The 21,520-nt window shown below is 38.3% G+C and overlaps 3 protein-coding genes across 4 annotated transcripts; 2 read left to right on the top strand and 1 right to left on the bottom strand.

The window, feature by feature from the left end:
* Positions 1-472: 472 nt before the first annotated feature.
* On the bottom strand, positions 473-3,693 carry LOC103706623 (protein SLOW GREEN 1, chloroplastic-like). The gene is made up of 2 exons (XM_008790773.3): positions 2,550-3,693; positions 473-799 (listed from the first exon to the last, which is right to left on the bottom strand). Exon 1 carries the CDS (start codon positions 3,586-3,588, stop codon positions 2,560-2,562), a length of 1,029 nt encoding a protein of 342 aa, XP_008788995.2. The 5' UTR covers positions 3,589-3,693; the 3' UTR covers positions 473-799; positions 2,550-2,559.
* Positions 3,694-7,771: 4,078 nt separating this feature from the next.
* On the top strand, positions 7,772-12,918 carry LOC103706622 (probable glutathione S-transferase DHAR1, cytosolic). Of its 2 annotated transcripts, XM_026804485.2 has the most exons (7): positions 7,791-7,940; positions 8,018-8,108; positions 8,230-8,376; positions 9,832-9,949; positions 10,142-10,282; positions 11,574-11,606; positions 12,568-12,918. In XM_026804485.2, exons 1-7 carry the CDS (start codon positions 7,862-7,864, stop codon positions 12,652-12,654), a joined length of 696 nt encoding a protein of 231 aa, XP_026660286.1. In that variant the 5' UTR covers positions 7,791-7,861; the 3' UTR covers positions 12,655-12,918. The 2 variants fall into 2 exon arrangements, with proteins under 2 accessions (XP_008788994.1, XP_026660286.1); XM_008790772.3 differs by lacking the exon at positions 11,574-11,606 and having other exon boundaries at positions 7,772-7,940.
* A 4,906-nt stretch (positions 12,919-17,824) lies between these two features.
* Positions 17,825-20,639, top strand: LOC103706621 (actin-101-like). Its single transcript, XM_008790771.3, has 5 exons — positions 17,825-17,980; positions 19,010-19,080; positions 19,201-19,594; positions 19,678-20,291; positions 20,379-20,639. The coding sequence occupies exons 2-5, from the start codon at positions 19,021-19,023 to the stop codon at positions 20,442-20,444; spliced, it is 1,134 nt and encodes a 377-aa protein (XP_008788993.1). The 5' UTR covers positions 17,825-17,980; positions 19,010-19,020; the 3' UTR covers positions 20,445-20,639.
* Positions 20,640-21,520: the final 881 nt, after the last annotated feature.

The following is a 21,520-nucleotide window of genomic DNA, read 5'->3' on the forward strand; positions in this document are numbered from 1 at the left end:
ATATAAGAAATCAATAAAATTATAGAGAATACCAACATTCTTCATCCAATTTTTGCCGGTTCCAAGATGATTATACAGCTAAAGGAATAATCCAATAATTCTGACAAATTAATATTATGATCAAGGCAGTGTTAAGAGCCATTAAAGCATACATATATGACATTGCGCAAAAGCAATGATGGTGAACAGATAGTTAGAATTTTAGGATCACTTGGTTTAGATAAGAAGAGCTCCAAATTACTAGTTGACAAACAGCATATATCGAACAAATATGCTAGGTCCTCAATCTTTAATGAATTGATAGTGCAGTGAATAGGTATCTGTGACAGTTGCTGTTTGACCATGAAAGTGCATCTTACTTAAAAACCAGCTTCAACATAAACAGAGGGAATAAAAGAATGCAAGGCAGAATTAAGTTGTTGGATTTTTCGAACATATATGCTGAACTGAAATTATGACAAGCCATTAGAGGTAACTGAAGTAGAAATACTATTAGATTCAAACAAGTAGCAACTCTATTGGCTGACAAGTGTAGGTATTTTAACAAACCACTGAATTTGATTAATAGTCCTTGCCAACTCACCTAGTGGGCCACTGGCCACCCACCCACCCTATTGATCTCCTTGTAAATACGAGATGTTTCACCTCAGCACAAAAGTCCTACCTCACTAGGTGACACAAGATAAACCATTGGATTTTGAGTAATAGTCCTCATCTGCCTGCATAGGTAGGCCACCGTATCACTCTCAACTCTCGTTGTATGGGAAATATGTTTCACCTTCAGATCCTCCAGCAAGAGCTGCGCATAATATAAAGTAATTATATATATTTAACAGTAAAATGCTGAAGGAATAAATAAATATATCCACCCTACCAAATTCTGCTATCAATACGAAGCACTCATCTGATGCACTTTTTTAATATAACCATGCTATTATCAGGCAAGGGTCCACATGATACACATTATACCAACACTGGTTGATAAGAGCACCATAAGTGAAATATAAAACCTTGTAAAATGCTATCTTGGAACCTTTTGAAAAACTATCTTATGCTGCCCACAAATACATTCATATGCCACCAAGGAACTAATTTGTTCTCTTAAATAGTTTTAAATCCTGTAATTTAGATATGATAATTTGCAAGTAATATTGCGAAACCAATTCAGGCTCCAGTTGCCCTGTTATTAAATAATTCAGGCTGAGCAGTGTCTTGGACCAGGGATAAATATGATAGATCAAGGCCAGAGATGATCTCAATCTGAAGAAGTTATGAGGTATAGCCAAGATGCACAAAAGTCAAGCGAGCTCACTCTCTTAAGAACCCAACTTAGCAATTCCTCCCTTGATCATTTCTATCATGCAAGTTGATCATGAGCATAGGATCTCAACTACTCAGTTATTTATATAATAGCATCCACCCATGGCCCAAATCCTTAGCTTCAGTTAAGGTACCCTATTGTTTTTTTATCATATATCAAATGCTGTGCATTGACGAAGTTTCATCCCAATATCTATATCATTACTGAAGCTAACTTTAGGATTGACATCAATGCCACTTATCTTGGTGCCAAATAATGTATGACATTAACATACTGATATAGTACATAATAATGATATGATACTAACAAAATATGTGATAATGATATGATACTAATAAAAAATGTGATAACGATATGACTTCTAAATACTTCTTTTGATATCACTACTGAAACTGTCTTTCAAATGTGAATCATTGATTATTAATTCCAGATGTGTACCAAGAAAGTATGTGCAAAGAAATAAAACTCAGGGAAAAGAATCCATGATGTAAATGATTCCTGGTTTCATTTCCTTTTCCCTTCCTTCAGATAAACTACAAGAACCTAGATATGATACACAAAAGAAAATACCATACAAATGCCCTCTAAGTTAATGCAGACAAATCAAGAACAAAGTAACATCTTTAACAGCTTAGGATCACTACATAATGCAGGGAGTTCATCTAATAAGTTCCCACTTAAGAGCTGACTTAAACACCTATCAGGAACTGTCATTGCACAGGCCCCATGCAATTGGTGGGATAGACTGACCAACCACATAACTGATTGCCATTGCCATGACAACACTGTTTCCTAATGGAAATTGGTATTAGTTTTCTGATTGCAATCCTAAATAACCGAAATGGTAAGTAGGTACTTTTAAAACACTATGGCATGGAAAAGCAGCCACCAAGAAAGAATGCAAGCCATGCTGATAAAACTCAGTTGAGTTGACATTTCAATGCCTAACCTCAATGAAACTCTTAAGTAGGAGAAAAATTTATACTGAGAGCATACAAGCTTCAATTAAAATGTCTCTATTCTGACTACCCAAATTAACAAAAACGTTGAGAAGGTCATGATCAGAACAACCTTGTGACCAGACTAATGAAATCGAAAAGGAATCGCTGATCAACATAACTACTAGTGAAACCAGAAAACTTGACCAACTGAACATTTAAACGCTAACACCTAAAAAGTTCAAATTAAGTGCTATCAAATAAATCCTATATGAACTTGTCCTCCTTACCAATAACCCCTCAACTCTTGAAAGATCCTTTTCTTTTGTTCTCCTCCATCTGCCCAAAAATCTTCATCGCCATCATGTTCTCCTCAAAATACCGTGCATAAGGATGACCCTTCGGAACGAGCCTTTGGTACTTCTGGAACTGCTTCTCCGCCGCGTCCTTCTTCCTCAACAGAGTATATATAATCCCCTGGCACAGATAAGGCCTGAAATCCCCGGGCTCCTCCTTCACCAATTCTTCATATAACTTGAGAGCCTCTTCATACTTCCCTTTAGTGACCCTAATCTGAGCAACCAGTAGCTCGAAATCCCTCAATTCTTCTTTTTTCTTCTCCTTCTTGCACATCTCCATGGCTTCCTCGACTCTCTTCAGAATGCCGTCCAGCTCCTCGTCGGACTCCTCCGACTGGGAGGCAACCATCACGAGCCCATGATAGGCCTCGACGCAGAACGGATCCTGCTGGAGGATCTCCTCGAACCCCTGCTTCGCGGTCTCGGCGTCGCCGCTGTAGCTCTGGAGGTGGGCCTTGAGGAGAGGGAGGTCCTTCTCCCCAGGCTCGAGGGCGACGAGGCGGTCGACAATGTCGATGGCCTCGGGGAGCTTCTGGGACTTGACCTTCAGCTCCATGAGGGCTCGGAGGGAGCGGACGTCGTCGGGGTGGGAGTCGAGGTACTCCTCGAGGGTGCGCTCCTCCTCGGCTTCGGCGAGGGTTTCGGGGTCGGCGGAGGCGGGGGAGGAGGGGAGGGTCTCGGGCTGGACGGCGGCGGGAAGCGGGGAGGCGGCGGCAGCGGGGGCGGGGCCGTGGAGGCGGGCGAGGAGGAGGGCGGCGGCGGCGGCGAGGGCGACGCCAGCGGGCCGGAGGAGAGAAGAGAGGTGATCTGGGGTTTTGGCGGACGTATAGGATGCGCGGAAGGAGAGAGGGGGTCTGGGTTTGGGGGAGAATGGTTTAAGGGAGAAGAGGGGTTTGGAGAAGGCGGGGCGGGAGAAGAGGGAGAGGTGGCGGGGGATTGGGTGGTGATGGACTCGGCAAATGGATTCCATTGTTTTCTTCGAGCAGAAGGAATGGAATTGCGGGAAAGATGATGGGGAGCAGCGGCGACGGCCACGGAGCTCCGACGAGTCGAGCAGCGGCGCCGACTTCAGGGTTAAGTTTTGAGATTTTATATTCGATAAAATACCCCTGAGAAAGCTCTAGTATTACCAATAAGCCTATTTAGCAATTTCGAACAATTTTTTAACAAAACAAAAGCAAAAGTATTCCATGTAAACATGGCACGTTCCATGAATATTTTTTATTTTTCACCGTATAGTGAATAAATTTCAAGCAGTCTAATACATGCAATTCCTATCGATCTGATAAGACATACGATTTGGTTATTTGCAATACTTGCAATTATCCAATATTTGTTTGGAAATTATTAACAGTATCTTCAATGAGCTTTCCGGTGTAACATTAAAGTCAACGTGATGACAAGAGTGCTATTGAATCTTGTTTATTTACAAAACATGTATGACTAAATCATCATAATTATCGAAGGTGCCCGCAAACTAATTTAGTTTCTCTGACGTAGAATATGGATGAAATGATCATTTTCAATAATTAGCATTTGATTACAGCACTCCTGCAAATAGCTTAATATATTGCTTGATATTTGAATTTAGTAGTAAGCAAAGAAATGTCATGGCCTAGAATCTTATCCAAAAAAACTAGTCGAGAAGTATTATTTGCATTCATCGAGCTTGTATCAATACTCTAAATCTACTATGTGGGCTAAACGTACGGATTCTCATATGCTCTCCTGTTTAAGCTATAACATCCACGTCAAAAAAAAGGTCTAAATTCATCGAGTCAAATTACAAATATCAAAAATCCAATTACAAACACCATAACCAGCTCGTGATCAGCCTAAACAAGCATTTGCTGTAATATCCTTTAGTCCATATAGATCATGATCTGAAACTACTTTGATATTATTTTTCATAACTCCGGACTTCACTAAAAATGTTAAACAAAAGATACTCTTTAAGTTTCTTATCGTGACTTTATTATTACGAATATACCTATTTGGCAATTTCACTTTTTTTCCCAAAAAATGTTTTGTTAATACTCCATGGAAATATGGCATATTCCATCGATAGTTTTTATTTTTTTTGCTATGCAGTGAATAAAGTACAAAAAAACTATGACATAACTTGTATCCATCATGCAATTCCTATTTGATAAAGGAAATGATTTGGCTATTTGTGATGCTTGCAGGCTGCAGCCATCCATCATACATTGTTGAAATTATTAACCATGTCTTATATGTTGTGCATCGTAAAAGTTGAAGTCCACACGATACGAAGAGTGTTATTTAATCTTAGATTATTTACAAATGGGACCAGAATATCATTATGACCAAAGGTGCCTACAAACTAATTGGGTTTCTTTGACGAAGAATATGAATGAAATTGATCATTTTTGATAATTAGCGCTTGATTACTAAACTCTTGCAAATAGCTTGATCTATTGGAAACCTGACTAGTTTACAAAAGAGTTTAGTTCAAAAACCTCATTTCATGACACCTGAATTTAGTACAATAGTAGAGAAAGTTGCAAATCATGGAGAAGAATAATATATAAAACTTTCTTATTTTGATAAAATGGTATTAGTTCTTTCCTGCAGCACAAAAGTGCCATGTAGCAAATCTCAAATCACACTACCTATGTTCATTTGATAGCATTTTCATTAAATTTAGGTGTATATGGAGTTCATGGCCATCAAAAGAATTTGTAATATTTGACTATTTGCTAGAAGGACTTGATGAAGGGTGCTTCTTATTTATCCATTTATTTATTTCATTGCAAAAAAAAAAAGAAAAAAATAGTCCAGTGATATGTTTGATACAAATGTAGTTAATACAAGATATACGATAAACATTTGCCAATGTATCATGAGCTAATGTAAATATTTGCATTTTCTGTTGTTTAAGTATATATTATAGATATTGAAGCTAATAATTTTTGTTTTTTGATATATGAAGCTAATGATTGTTGTCATTGCATTTGTTTGAACATGAATTCTCATTTGCTGCTCTCTTTTTTCATAATGTCACCCATCTCATATTGAGTATCAAACAAAACAAGCCAAGTTTTACACTAAAGATAAGCAAGCTTTAGAAAAATAAGTCAATGTCAACCTCCCACTTGTTTCCTTCTAGTACTAAATATAATATTTTTTATTTTTTCAACTACTTTGCTTGAAATTGATGTTAGACCAGATATTCTATAGTCCTTGTACAACTGTATGGCACACCTTAGCATCTAGAAGAATTGCATCACACGTTTGCCGTTTGGCTCACCAAGTTATTTGTTTTTTTTTTTGGCTGCGGCTTCAAAGACCCATTTAGTTCATGAAAAAAAAAATTACTATAATATTTTTTTTTTAAAGTTGATGCCTAAATATGATATCTGAAAAAATAATTTTTACATATTTAGTTGATTACAAAAAAATGACTAATTCCAAAATAGTTTATATTTGGCTAAGCATTTAATTTCTTAAAAAGTATGTAAAATACATATTATGTTCTTAATAAAAATAAAGACCTTACCATATTTTGTCTAAAAACTAAGGGTACTTTTGGAAAAAAATTATCCCAATTTTCAATAGGAATTGAATTTTTTCATGTCTTACATGAGTTTTTTTTTCCTTAAAATATATAAATCTTATTTTCATAAAAAAGTTATTTTTTATTTCTCTCATTTAAGAAAAAAGTTATTCCCACTTGTTGGCATGTTGCTGTCAATCCCGAAATGATAATGTGGGCTAGTTTTCTGAACCTACAAGACAACTGGAGAAGGTTAGAGAGCTCGTTGGATTGGCTCCAACCGAGCCTTCCAATATTTGAGTCAAAGATGATTGTTAATGGGAAAAATGATACTAGTATTAAATGATTTAGTAGGTGAATATTGAGTGGTAGAGCGGTTCTACTTTTTCCTACCTTTCACAAAGAATCTCCTATTTTATTTATAGTTGGGATTCCAAAACTTCTGTGGATCGTATTCTAACAAACTTGATATCGTACAATAGCATCCTAAAGACATAGAGCAACATCTCAGGAATGTGCCAAAATTGCTTGACAGATGATAGAATTGGTAGGATCTCATGCACAATTAGAGGAAACAATCGAGCTGTCTCTACCATGAGAAAGTCTTGCTCGGTTTGAGTTGATTGTCGAGCTAACTAATTGTCGGACTGAGTCGAGAGACTTTAATTTTAGATGTCAGCTACTTCTCGTCTGCTTGTGCTAAAAGTTTTGTTCAAAATATCTGAGAAAATCTTTGAAATCTGAGTGCGCTTAGGTCGCCATATAAATCGGACATATCCATAGCTTAGGTGTAATACATTCGCGATATCATAAGATTTGGGCTATTTAGCCGAGCAGCAATACCAAAATCCTTCCAATTCTTTTACCAAGCACGAAACTAAGGGCTCGTTTGGTTCGTGGAAAAAGAAAGGAAAAAAGTGTGGTCAACGGAAAAGTAATGAGATGCCTCTTGTTTGGTTGGAGTTTTCAAAGGAGAGAGAAGGGAAAGTTGTATTTCCATGGGAATGTGATTCCCACATTTCATGGAAAAGTCTTTCCCATGAGAAACATGGGAAAGTTACTTTCCCATGAGACGGGAATCACTCCATTTTTACTTTTTCCCAAAAAGTCCCTTCAGTATTAAAGAAGCATTAAAGAGGCATTAAAAACCTAATTTTTATTAAGGGCATAATAGGAATTATATATAACTTTCCTAGGAAAGTGGATGGCCAACCAAACATAAGCACCTTGTAAATTTGTCACTTTTCCATGGTCAACCAAACATGCCAAAAGTACTTTCCTAGGCATCCTCCTCCTAGGAATTTGTTTTTCAGGAATCATATTCCTAGGAAGGAAAATGCTTCCCGCGAACCAAAAGAGCTCTAAAAGTTTGCGGCCCACTCACCGACACGAGGCCTGCGCAGCGACACTTGGCATCGTCGCATTCATTTGCACGCCTGGTGGCGCTTCTGATACTCATCAACGAGCCTTTCGCATAACGTACGCCCACGGAATCTGGACGCCCTAACGGAAGACCGCCGTATTTCAAACCAGGGACCAAACCCCCCAACGCCGACCAAGTGTCCTCTGCCAAAATGTTCCGCAGGAACGCCAGAACCGAATTCCAACACGGAACTTTCCCGAGGGAACACGATTAAGACGGCATAATCTGACTATAAATGGACGCTCTCTCTCCCTCGCGTTGCTTGCCCTCTCTCCTGAACCCAAGACGAGCGTTAAAACGCCAATGGCCGCCGCCGCTTCAGTGAAACCCGTCGAGGTCTGCGTCAAGGCCGCTACCGGCGCTCCCGACATCGTCGGCGACTGTGAGTCTCTCTCTTAATTTCGCTTGCAATCCGTGTCTTCTGTGGTTTTTAATTGACCGGGGGGGAAAAATATATAGGCCCTTTTTGTCAGAGAGTTCTTCTAACGCTGGAGGAGAAGAAGGTGCCCTACGAGTTGAAGCTGATCAACCTCGACAACAAGCCCGATTGGTGAGCCAGTCATTTTTCTTTTGATTTTTCTTTGATTTTTTTTTTTGGTTTGAAAGAAATGGTTTTTGTGATGAGTTCTTGTCACGATTTTGGGTTTCTTGGAATGGGGTGGGGGTGTCAGGTTCTTGGCGATCAGCCCCGAGGGGAAGGTGCCAGTGTTCAAGGCCAACGATGACAAATGGGTTCCCGATTCGGATGTCATCACCCAGATCATCGAGGAGAATTATCCAAACCCTTCTCTTGTCACTCCCCAGGAATACTCCTCCGTGTAAGTCTTTATCTCCCTGTCTCTGTACATTTCCTTCTTGGGGTTCATATCTATTTTGATCAGTTTTTTTGGGTTTATTTTGGTAAATTAGATGGGATTTCGGTATTCTTTAAATCAGGGGTTAGGTAGTCTGAATTGTTGAGAGTTGTGTGGTTATTGGATGGGATTCCCGTTCATACGATTTGGATTTTGTAATTCTGATTTTTATTCTAAACAAAGTAATTAAGAGATCGTAATGGCTCAGAGTGATCCATCCCTTTTCTTTTAGTTTCCTTTTTTTAATTTTTTAAATAAACTCTCCACAATTCCATTTCAAGACTCATGTGGCTGCCTTGAAATAAAATTTACGGTCTCATCACAATGATGATGATGAGCTATCTCATTATCCTCATCCAAATAAATATTTCACCCATGTCATTATGATAATGATTTGCATGGCGCACCTTGCCATAGTATGTCATGCAAAATAGGTATATGTACTCAATTTTATAATCTTATATACTTGTCTTGTTATTTTATGCTTGATTAGCTGATAATTGGTATTTTACTCAATAGATAAGTGCATTCATTTGATATATTTAGTGTGTCATGTTTCAATATAGTTTATGTTCAGCCAAAAACTGCTGAAATTTATACAAATTATGATCCTAGATAACTTAAAGCACAACAAAATGATAATAAGTAACTTGCCTTAAATTTTTTTATTTTTTTCTTAATTTGTATTTTTTTTTAACCTTTTTGACTGAAACGCCGCTGAAACTTGTAGGAAAATTGCTGAAACTGCCAAAATTGAAAGTTTACCCAGCAGATCGAGACCAAAAACTGAAACTGAGTTTTAAAACCTTGGTTTGGATCTTAAATTAGTGAACATTTTTGTTTATTTTTAAATTCAAAGGCAAACGTGCAAATCATGTTTCAGTAAGCATTAAACGTGCAATAACAGTCTCTGTTATCATAAACTCTACCTTGCATCCCCTCATCATACGAGACTATCTTTACTATTAATTTCCTCCATCATACTCTAGATAATAATACACAACTTCTTCCATACAAATATGAGCATGCTCTCCCCTTCCACCTCTTAAGATGATTTGTTTTCTCTGTTCTTTCTCTCTGAGTCTCCTTTCAAAGATTAAGAAAAGCTTTGTAAGAACATTTGGATGCGGAGCATACTGTAAACAAGTAGATTGTACTCCCCTCACCGAACTATTTTAACTTAATACTTCCTCATTGGGTTAGTGGAATGAGGAAACTTGAGTCCTTTTATGGTGTGAAACAAGCAGGTAAGTCTAAATCCTCCGATATTTTCATTCATATAGGAAAAAACCCTTATCAAGTATATTGTTCTACTTGTTTCAGAACATAAAAGTTTAATAAATATTTCCAATGCTGCAGCCTTTGAGTACTGGATGATCAACTGTCCAACCATCTAACTTCTTCTATTTTTCACTTCAGGGGATCAAAAATATTCTCTTCTTTTGTCAAGTTTTTGAAGAGCAAGGATCCCAATGATGGGTCAGAACAAGCATTGCTTGATGAATTACATGCACTGGATGAGCATCTTAAAGCTCATGTAAAATATTAACCTTTATGGTTCATTTCCTCCTTCCCTCCATCCACCTCACCCCTCTCTCTTACTCTCTCTTCAATGTAGGGCTAGCTTGAATGCATACAGGCAATAAAAAGACATGCATGCATCCAGAAATTGGACCACATGCGTATAAATATTTTCTTTCTAAATATTCATGGCCTATGATGCTGGCAGGGCCCATATGTTAATGGCGAGAACATCTCAGCAGTTGACTTGAACCTCGCACCTAAGTTGTTCCATCTCGAGATAGCCCTCGATCATTTTAAAGGATGGAAGATACCAGAAAATTTGACTTATGTTCATGCTTACATGAAGGTACGATCAAAGCTTTACTTCTCTCTTGTTAACATCTATGTCTCCTACATTGTGTTTTCTTTTTATCTTGTAAATTTTCACTGCAAAGTCTTCTTTCAGGCAGCACCTCTCGGTGATCAATGCTATGCATCTGTCCTTATAGGTTGTTGTAAAATCCAAGTGTTGCATTTGCAGTGTGGTCATGTCCTCTGCACTTATATTACTCTAATCCTTATTACTGTTCAGAAATGTGTTTGCATCAGGACAGTTGTCTTTTTGGGATGGAGTGTGTAACCTCGATCTTAGAAGCGGTTCCTTATTGAGCTATGCTTTATTTTCATGGCCTTTTATGGATCCTCTAGTCCTTATTAAACTGATTTTAGGATCTCTGTGAAGAGATATATGCAGGTGATATGACTAGTGAAATAATTCTCATAATAATTGAATTTAGTTGTTTTTTGTATACTTTCTTTTGGCATTTGGTCCTGTTTTCTAGATTCTGTGTTATAATGGATAAATCTTTATATAATAATTACCAACCACTTCTGATTCTCCTCTCTTTTCATGCATTGTAATGAAGATCTGTGTTCTTAGTTTCTCACTTTCCAATCTTAATAATCATATAATGATTAAGACATTAAGCTCTATAATTTCTAGTGTCCTCTATAGTTTTCTTAAGTATTATCTGTATTGATCTTTTGAATATGGATGGTCTGGAGCATTTATAGGCAACTGGGAACCTGAGTGGGAGGGTTACTCACTGAGTCTGATTTTTCTAGTCTCATCAAGTTGTTAATTATTGAAAAAATGCTTCTGAAGCATTTGGGTTTCTAATGATCATCATGATTTTTTTGGAATTTTCTACTATCATCAGCAAGGTTTGTTGGCATAAGATGTAGGACGTTGGGGTGGTTTGACAAGAAGTTTATTGTATGCATCAGTTTGACATTTATATGATGACTTCTTGTCTTAGAGCTGTGATTTATAGCTGATCCAGGTTCTGTTACATAAAGTCTTGTGATCTTAGTCTTATTATTGACTGTTGCAGTGATCAAAATGGATTTCTCATACAGAACATGTGTGTCGACTCGTATGGAGTGTTTTAATGTGATGCTAGATGGTAGTACCTTCTTGGGTAAAAGTTAAGAAACAATCTTTCATGACTAGGTTCTTTTTATTTGTGAAATCACTGTCTCATTCAGTTGTTCAGTTTATTGGGTTCTTGTTTGGTCTCTCTCAAGACAAGTTTGATGCTTGACTATGCTGGATAAGTTCCTAGGATTAATTGCTTTTATGCTTGGCGTGCATGCAGGTGCATGTATGGTGTGCATCCATGCTTGTCTGGGTATGCTCACGTGTGTGCGGTGGTGATGGAATGATTGCTTAAACTTGCGGAAATATGGTTCTGTTGGTGATGGAATGATTTTACAATGCTGTGTTTAGTTGTTCTGTTACCTTTGTAACAACTTGCAATATAAATAACCACAGCAATTCTCAAACTAGAACTGAATGTTAAAGACCAAGTCCCTTGGTTTTTTCATTAGAAAGTTTCTATTACAATGGACCAAAATGAAATATTTTTGGATATCCACTGGCTTAGGGAAAAAAATTCCTGCAGCATAGGACTACAGACAAGCTGATGAGTTTGCTTCAGCTATGCATGTTAGGGAGGGAACTAATAGGTCGTTTTCTTAAAATCTAGTCATGCTACTGCAGTAGAGACAAACTAGCTATATATATATATCTGCTATTCGAGTGACTAGTTACAAGAAAGGAAGGAATATGCGCATTTTTTAAAAAAAAATATTTTTGTGAAGTTTGTGAAATTGTTACTGCTGCTAATTCAGAGAATATTGCCTGTATTCTTTAATATATGCTCATATAGTTCTGCGCAAATTATATTTCGCTCATATTATTCTATGAATAATTGTTTATGGAACCTATAAATAATTGTCATCACACTTTTTGGATCTTATGTTTCCTCAGTGAAGAAACATGCGCACTAAGTCCTATACATGAATTACTTGTCGTGTGGCCTTATGCTAACTATGTCTCATTAGTTATTAATTTTACGTAAAAGACTTAATGGAGAGTATATTTGGCTCATATTATCTATGAATGATTATTTATGGAATCTATAAGTAATTGTCATCACGCTTTTAGGATTCTATATTCCCTCAGTGAAGAAATGCATGGTTACCGTGTCCTATGCATGAATTACTTATCATGTTGCCTTATGCTAACTATGTCTCATTAATTATTAATTTTATGTAAAAGACTTGATGTAAGATTCTCAATTTGTCCAGCTGCTTTTCAATCGGGAGTCCTTCATAAAGACCAAGGCAGCGGAGGAGCATGTGGTTGCTGGATGGGCGCCAAAAGTTAATGCCTAATGCTTGTGTAACTAGGTTAGGTCAATGCTGTGTGCATCCAAATAATAATATTTGTAATGAGAGTTGAGGACTATTGCTATGTTTTTATGTTCTTGTCTACATTTATATTAATAAGTTGTTGCTGATAATAGGAAGATGAGGATGGGAATGGAGGTGGTAACTCATGGTGGTACGAGATAGGACTTGGAGACTGGCATGTGTGTGTTTAAAGTTTGGTGTTGTCAAATAAAATAACAAGTTCTGAAAAGAAACTTATATGCTTCACATAGCCATGCAGATTAACACTCACCCCAACAAGCGCACCAATCTCTATATCCCAAGAAATAAAGTTGTGATGCAGGTGATGGTCCAAAGAAGAAAATCTTTCTTATCTACATCACTACATGCCATGGGAATAAGGCTTCCTTATAATCCACCTGCAATAACCAAGGCATATGTGTTATTAAGTTGACCACGTCCTTACCTACCATCACAGAATTGTGTGAAAATCTTAAATGAAAAAATTGTGCCCCTGGACCGACTTGGCATTAATACTAAGGGCACTTCGGTACATTTTATTTTTTGATTTTTTTTAAAATATATTCATACTAAAATAATGCGAATCAGGCCGTTCAGCGTGTATATATATATTTATTATATGCCCAAATTCAAGGGTATCCATTTAGACCGCTTTGCAATTATTTGCATACAAATTTGTTGTTTGTGCTTCTAGTACCTGGTGGATTGAATCTCATATGACCAAGGTGCCAAATCCAAATCAATCGTATCTCTTAAATAAAAGTAGGGGGAAACTAGAAACGCTTCATAGTGGGGTAGAAACATTAATTGTCTATGTCACATAAAGAGGGGGCAAAAGATGAGCATGCACCATAATATGGAGAGTGCATCTGTTGCTGATATTGCTGCTTCCATGACACTCTCATGTGCACTAACAATCCCAAAACCCTACAGCATGTGCTTGCTTCAGTAACTATCACAAGTTACCAGTTGCAGCTCTCAGAATTTTATGCAGACAATGATGCATAAAAGATTGCCATCTTAGGGTAAGTTTAACTATAAAAGATTGTCCAACCATTAGCATTTGCCAAGATGGCCATGGAAAGCAGTTCGGTCAAAGATGATGCCTGCATAATGCAAAAGGTATCGACCGTCATCTGCTCCTTGTCGGATAATATTGGGAATAGATTTATTGCCTTCTTCCTTGGCATGGACCCTCTCTATCGGAAGGCACAACCCCTCTCGAAGGACACAAAAAATAATTGGCCTTTCCAGCCATAAATAGAGGAAGGACTAGACAGAAGAAGATGGCAACATTTAATGCTAAAAAGATACCACCATCTTTATTTTCGAGGGTGCTCCTTCGACTGAAAGAAAGCTTGGAACAACCCAAAAAGGAGGGAGACCGTGAAAAATAACAAAAGAAAAGAATCTAACGATCATCCTTCATGCATTGGGGATGAGTTGGGTCGAAACAAGCCGATACCTATACAAAAACATAACAAAAAGGGACGGAATGGGAAACCTCAGACTCACCTTTTATAGTTTTCTCGTTTTTCCTGGTGGCGTCACCCGACTAGAAGGGTTGGGCAACTTCAAAGTTCTTAGCAGATGGAGCAAAGTCGACTGCCGAAGAGGATCCCTTCGAGCCCCTAAATGCTTGACAAAATGAGCGTTGAGCCACAGGCTCGACGTCCGACAACTTCTTCGCCATCTGTCTCATTACTTCTCCCAAACAAGAAATCAAAGAAAAGAGGAGAAAATTGCAGAACATGAGAAGGAACTGAAAGAAAGAATCAAGGAAGCTTACCACAAGCTTAAGATGAAGAAACTTAGGTAGGAAAATAGAAGAACGAATGTTAGCAGCGGCAACGAAAGAGAGCCTTGGTCGAGAATGAAGAATAGAAAGGATTTCAGGGTTGGAGAGCTGGTTAACCTTCAGCCGCTCTGAAGACGTCTGGTTGCAGAAACTTCAAAACGAAGATCAATCGGTCCATCTCCACCATGTATCAATCGGGCATTCGATTCCGATCCATCGTGAGGATCACTACCAGCAAAGCATCCAATCATCGTCCCAAAAATTTGGCCACTCATGATACCACTTCGGTAAGTGTAAACACTACTCAATCATAAAATGCAGTCTTTAGAAGATTTTCGAAGCTGATAAGATAGCTCTGGCTGATTGGATTCATGGCTTGCCTCAGCTGGTTGGTTTCGCCCGAGGAAAGCTACTTCCTTCATCTAAGATGATCAAGTTACCTTAGCCTCGGAAAGGGGGGGGGGGGGGGAGTAATACACCTTTGAACCAATCTTTGACGATGAGACAAATCGACCAATAAAAGCTTGCCACTTAATAGCGGGCCGACCACTTAAAGCTTGCCATATGGTCGACCTAAAAGATGCACGGAGAGTTCTTTGCATTTCAAACTCTCCCTCCAACTGGCAACAAATTGATCGTGATCACCAACTATTTCCTAACAAACGCGACACCTGAACAAATCCCTACGACTGAGAAGCATAGGCATGATTCATGGGTGAGATGCGTAGTTTGTTACCTTATCAATTATCATATAGTCTTGAACTACTCAACATCGGGCTCCAGGCCTCATCTATATATTGTGTTCCTGAGGGCCCTCCAGGTCAACTCTCTTACATTGCCTCTCCACTCCTCTTAGGCTTTTAGGCTTTTTCCTCTTTTCTCAGAGCCATATTTGACTTAGGCATCAGAAGATCCCCTATCAGACATACTCCGATGGGTGGACTTTTTTGTTTTCGCTATTTCAGATCGGAGCCAGCATTGGAGCGCTGGTCAAAGCCATCCTCTGCCATCTAACACCAACTTATAGGTGCTTATCATCGGGTCATCATCGACTGAGCGTAATGGCCATCGGACCATCGCTGCATAGGCATGCGGTGATTCCATCCAATATTTCCAATGCAAACGGTAAACAAGTCGAGATATCCATTGACCTCGTTAACTCGGCACCTGGGTTGAGCTAGCTCCTGTGCCAATAGAATGACCATGACTATAAATAATTTTTGAAGCTATATTTTATTTTTCTTGTAAAATTCTATTTCATATGTAAGAAAATGTTTATTTGCGTAACGTTCTTCCTTTTTAAGTGCCAAGTTGTGAAGAAGATGGTGGAAAGAGAGAGATGGTCAACGTAATCCCAAATTACTAGTTTAGATGATCTTTTGTAGGATGCGATTCAAATCTATTATGCTTGGTTTTTGCATTTTAAGACTGTTGAATGACCATCATGCCCCTAATGTTAATCTTAGTTTTGTAAAATGTCAAGGTGGAAAAATTATGATTGAGAAATTGTTAATTTATGCAAAAAAAATTTCCCAGATGTGATTTTGATCCGTTATAGCTGGTTATTGCTGACTTTCTTTGAAATTTTGTTAAATTACTATAATACCTCTAATATAAATTCTAAAGTTTTTCATGGGGTGCAACAAAACTCATGGCGGAACGGTGGTTCTTGTTGTTTAGGAGAACTCAAAGGCTTGCTCTTAAAAGAGGTCTAAATTCGTAGGAGGGAATCTCCTATGCCAGGCAAGTACTTGAGGCTGGAAATATTATCTTAGAGAGAGACTCAGTGGAGATTATTGAGCGGATCCAACAGGAAAGGACGTGGGAGACAGATCATCCACTTCTAGTCGACATTCGGAGGCTATTGGGGGCTTGTGTTGCCTTCCAAGTTGTGCATATTTATCGGAAGGCGAATAGAGCTGCAGATTGGGTCGCCTCCTTTGCTGCTCACCATTTTGGAAAGATTTTCTGGACCTGCCATGTATCTGTTCTCCCACCTATGAGGTGTATTTTTTCTTTGGACTCTTATGGCAGTGCTCACGTAAGGCTAGTGTGAGCCACCGATGTACCAAAAAAAAAAAAAAAGAGGTCTAGATTCCAACTTTATAGACAACACATTACCACTATATATATTTTTTGTTTGAAAAGATAGTAGGAATTGGGAGAGGAATAATTTCTCTGTCTTTTATATTTTTTACGTATTGAAGAGATAGACTGCTAAAGCATCTAAAAAAGATGCACAGTGAATATATAATTGAATATGCATGAATATTCCACATAATACTTAACTACTTTCTTGCAAGCAGTGTACACTATTAGCTACAAAACATATGTTTGTATCAGAACAAATTTGAAACATTATTTTCTATTCAAAGTAGTATTAGTTGTACCCATTTGTTTAAACTTTTAGCAATATAATTTACATGACTCATGAGTTTCCCCTTGGTTTATGGAGTCACATTGAACAATTATCTTATTATTTCTAGGGTTCCATACAAACTTCATAATTTCTTTGTTTCTCGTTTTCCATCTACTTGAAAAGAAAGCATCCGCATTTTGAGTTGTTTTACATGGAGTTTAAGTGGTATATATATATATATATATATATATATATATATATATATGTATATATATGATCAAGTCCTTTCCTAAAAACTTTCCTTCTTCTTTTATTGAAAAAAGAAAAAATAGATTTTCAGTCACAGATCGAAAAATTCAGAGCAAATTGAAACCATTAACTATTTTTACTAAAGATATAACCTAGATGTTGAAGCGTCACTTTGATCCAATTAAACATACTAGGATCAAAATTTGAAGCGCTAAGGTCAACCGAAACATTGAAGATTCTAATGCAACCCAATTTCGGATCGAAACATACGATTCAGATAAATAACCGATCTAATCTTTCGCAGCTTACAAAGCATGCATGTTAGATCATATTGAAGTAGAAACCTTTAAAAAAAAAAAAAAAAGCTCCACCAGGCTTGTTCAAATGCATTGCATCTGTGCAAGATGGAAAAATAAAAAGCCAAGCATTTAAACATCTTAACACTGCCTTTGCATTCCATTTATAAAAAGCATTTAATCATTGCTCCCTCTAAAAAAGCGAGACCTTTTGCGCCTTCTTAGGTGGCTAACCACATGCCCCTGGAGCTGCCCAATACCCAGCCTGGATCCATGTTCACACGCTGCTAGCCTCGAAAACAGGGTACATCCTGTATCCTGTGTACCAAAGCTCTCGATCTAAGAGCATCAACGGTTATGATGATTTGAAACACAGTATCCGCTGTTTGGAATCTCAGCGGATCCATGTACTTCCAAATTCTACGGGGGGACAAAAGGCTGGCAGGCCATTTTTTGCGATGGCTTTTACCCACGCGGCCATCGTATGAAGGGGGCTTCCTCCTCCTCTGTAGCAGCTCCAAGAGCGCTTCCTTGGCTCCTTTCCTCTACTTAGAGATCTTATCCGAGGAAGGGGAGTTCTCCCATCCATCGCCAGTCCTCCACGAGGTACGCAATCGTTGCCTCATCGAGTTCTATTTCTCTCTCTCTTGATATTTTTTTCGGTGGATCCGTTCAATGTTGTGATTATTCGTTTGAATTTGGTTGCAAAGTTCGCATTTTTATTGATGGAAATCTAAAGAGCGATGAAAATATGGAGAATTATGTCGTTTGATTGCAGAGTCATGCTTCCTAGTTTCAGATCTCTCGATTTCCCGAGGTTAAGAAGATTTTATGCCAGTTATTAGCTTTGCTCCAGAGATTTGTGATATATGAGTAATTTTCTGAAGTTTTTATGACCTGGATCTAAGTTTTTCTTTGATCTATTCCTTAAGCGCTGTCATCTGTTATCTCATTGCCGTTTTGGTGGCTGATCAAACTCTGGGTTTGTCATTCTATGACCGATATGGCTGTAGATATGCATGTAAAGTCGTGTCGATCGTATCCACCATTTATGCTTGAGAAATGTATCTGCCCTCTAGATTGTATTTTGGAAGTAAATGGCGTGTGGATGCTCTTCTTTGGAACAACGGATCGATTTGCTCACAGTTAGTTGTATGATTTCATTTCCACCTGCTATATGGAAAGTTAAATTTATGATTCTTGCCATATGTTTTGTTAGGAAAGCTAGGAGACAAATCACATAATGAGATTACGAATGACCACCGGATCGGCACATCTTATGGCCACCTTATTATTCATGATGATTAATTTGTATCAAATATAAATTGAATTTGAAGCAGAACTCGATAGTTGATCATGTAGTTGTCTTGCTTGTTACAGATTTAAAGCTTGCATTGGTTATATTACAACTTTGTTCCATATGCCAGAAAAACAATCCACTATTTCAAAAATTATTGGTGTCGCATGGCCTTCCATCACTCAGTATGAAAACAATAAATGCATAATTTAGAACTGGAAATTTAAATCAAGCTCAAAATAACTTGCCAAGATATGTTATCAAGGTCAAATATGTGGCACAGTTGTTCTTTGCTGGCTACAAAATAAATTCTTTCGCATGCAATATTTCTTCTGCAGAGCTGTAGAAAATGGCTGATGCTGAGGATATTCAACCTCTTGTCTGCGACAATGGAACTGGGATGGTCAAGGTTAATTAACCAAATCTTTTATCAGGCTTAATTGTCTTCTTCCTTCTTTGAGAATTAGTGCATTTTGCTCATGATCTCAAAGTAACCTTTTTTTTTCCCCCTCTTGGAATACATCTGTAGGCTGGATTTGCCGGCGATGACGCACCTAGGGCAGTATTCCCCAGCATTGTAGGGCGCCCTCGTCACACGGGTGTCATGGTAGGGATGGGCCAGAAGGATGCTTACGTGGGTGATGAAGCTCAGTCCAAAAGAGGTATCCTCACTTTGAAATACCCTATCGAGCACGGGATCGTCAGCAATTGGGATGACATGGAGAAGATTTGGCACCACACCTTCTACAATGAGCTTCGTGTCGCCCCTGAAGAGCACCCCGTGCTCCTCACTGAAGCTCCACTCAACCCTAAAGCAAACAGAGAGAAAATGACCCAGATCATGTTCGAGACTTTCAATGTGCCTGCTATGTATGTTGCAATTCAGGCTGTCCTTTCCCTATATGCCAGTGGCCGTACAACCGGTTTGTATCAGAATGGCTGCATTATTCGCATAACCCATCATCTTCATCTGTGCTTCCACTGAGTTGTTGTTTTCTGCTTATAGGAATTGTGTTGGATTCTGGTGATGGTGTGAGCCACACAGTTCCAATATATGAAGGATATGCACTACCCCATGCCATCCTTCGTCTGGATCTTGCTGGCCGTGATCTCACAGATGCACTGATGAAGATCCTTACTGAGAGAGGTTATTCTTTCACCACAACAGCAGAACGAGAAATTGTCAGGGACATAAAGGAAAAATTAGCCTATGTTGCCCTTGATTATGAGCAGGAGCTGGAAACTGCCAAGAGCAGCTCCACCGTAGAAAAGAGCTACGAACTGCCCGATGGGCAGGTTATCACTATTGGGGCTGAGAGGTTTAGATGCCCCGAGGTGCTCTTCCAGCCTTCATTGATTGGTATGGAAGCTGCTGGAATTCATGAGACCACATACAACTCCATCATGAAGTGTGATGTTGATATCAGGAAGGATTTGTATGGGAATATCGTGCTCAGTGGGGGCACCACCATGTTCCCTGGAATCGCAGACCGCATGAGCAAGGAAATCACTGCCCTTGCTCCAAGCAGCATGAAAATTAAGGTGGTTGCCCCCCCGGAACGGAAATACAGCGTCTGGATCGGAGGATCCATCCTTGCCTCCCTCAGTACCTTCCAACAGGTGATGTCTCAGTGCTGCATTTTTCTGTCACCTTTGAAGAAATCTGCTGTTGCTCTATGCCTAACTACCATACTTCTGTGTTTGCAGATGTGGATTTCTAAGGGAGAATATGATGAAGCAGGACCATCAATTGTCCACCGGAAGTGCTTCTAAGTTTCTTAAGGCTGATAGGATTTTTCCTTGTGTTTAGGCGATTTATGGACTTCAGCATTTGAGTGCTTTTTCCTCTCCCATTTGAGTTTGCTGATGATATGTTCTATTTGGATATATAAATTCTCTTATTATGTTGTATTGAAATGTTATATCGTATTGCTTTGATGATGCTTTAAATTGTTTTCTTATGATCAACTTTTCCTCCAATCCAATTCATGCGGCAATCACTTTTTCACTTGAGTGTTGTTATGTTCATATTAAGTGGCGTAAGGTTTGTCATCTCGGTACCATATTCCATGCCGGTACCATATTTGTATAATATTGATATGGTACGGTATGAAGATTATTTAGCATATCGAGTATCGGTACGTTCTGTATTACTCGGTTCGAATTGGTACGGCGTACCTCGAATAGAATGCTATGGTACTCATGAGTCATGATGCATTTTTTAAGAGTTGAAATTAAATTACTGATGGGCAATTGGCACGGCACTCATTATCGTTATGAACTGTCTTACCCACCTATAGTTCCGAAAGAATCCCTGGACGTTTGCCTAAAGTTTTCTTTAGTATTTTTTTTTTCTTCTTTTGGGTAAATATCTTCTTTGCATTTGAACATCAACCTTTGAGTAAGAAACTGAAGTTCTAGTAAATGGCTGAGATGGAACTTGATTGGTAGCCATATTTAAAATGGCAAATCTGTGCCAACAATTCTTTTGAACGACCTGATACGCTCAGTTTGTCCAACAAGCAATTAGTTTTTTTTTTTTTTTTTTCTTGCGGAGATAACCAACAAACTTATCTTTAATTTGCTACGCAAAGGGATCATTGGCATGTGTCGCATGTCAAAATTCTAGTTTAAATTTTGTGCGAGCAACTCTAAACGCTTAAATTTTCATAAATTTTTTTTAAAAAAAACCTGGACGAGCATGGCCTTGCAGATTAGGCAACTCACGTCCCAAAGGTTGCTCGATTTAAAAAATTTAATGCACATCCAATTTTTTTTTATTTTGAATAATAAAATAGTATATTATATTATATTATATTATATTATTGTTTTTATAAGACTAGGGGTAT

Source organism: Phoenix dactylifera, chromosome 13 (assembly GCF_009389715.1).
Source record: "Phoenix dactylifera cultivar Barhee BC4 chromosome 13, palm_55x_up_171113_PBpolish2nd_filt_p, whole genome shotgun sequence".
NCBI classification, from domain to species: domain Eukaryota; kingdom Viridiplantae; phylum Streptophyta; class Magnoliopsida; order Arecales; family Arecaceae; genus Phoenix; species Phoenix dactylifera.

Bases quoted from the DNA above. Each gene is read 5' to 3' on its own strand.
- LOC103706623 (XM_008790773.3), bottom strand. From the start codon at position 3,588: ATGGAATCCATTTGCCGAGTCCATCACCACCCAATCCCCCGCCACCTC.
- LOC103706622 (XM_026804485.2), top strand. From the start codon at position 7,862: ATGGCCGCCGCCGCTTCAGTGAAACCCGTCGAGGTCTGCGTCAAGGCC. The intron at 9,950-10,141 runs GTAAAATATTAA...TGATGCTGGCAG, and splicing joins ATGAGCATCTTAAAGCTCAT to GGCCCATATGTTAATGGCGA. The intron at 11,607-12,567 runs GTATGCTCACGT...CAATTTGTCCAG, and splicing joins GTGCATCCATGCTTGTCTGG to CTGCTTTTCAATCGGGAGTC.
- LOC103706621 (XM_008790771.3), top strand. From the start codon at position 19,021: ATGGCTGATGCTGAGGATATTCAACCTCTTGTCTGCGACAATGGAACT. The intron at 19,081-19,200 runs GTTAATTAACCA...ATACATCTGTAG, and splicing joins ATGGAACTGGGATGGTCAAG to GCTGGATTTGCCGGCGATGA. The intron at 20,292-20,378 runs GTGATGTCTCAG...CTGTGTTTGCAG, and splicing joins CCCTCAGTACCTTCCAACAG to ATGTGGATTTCTAAGGGAGA.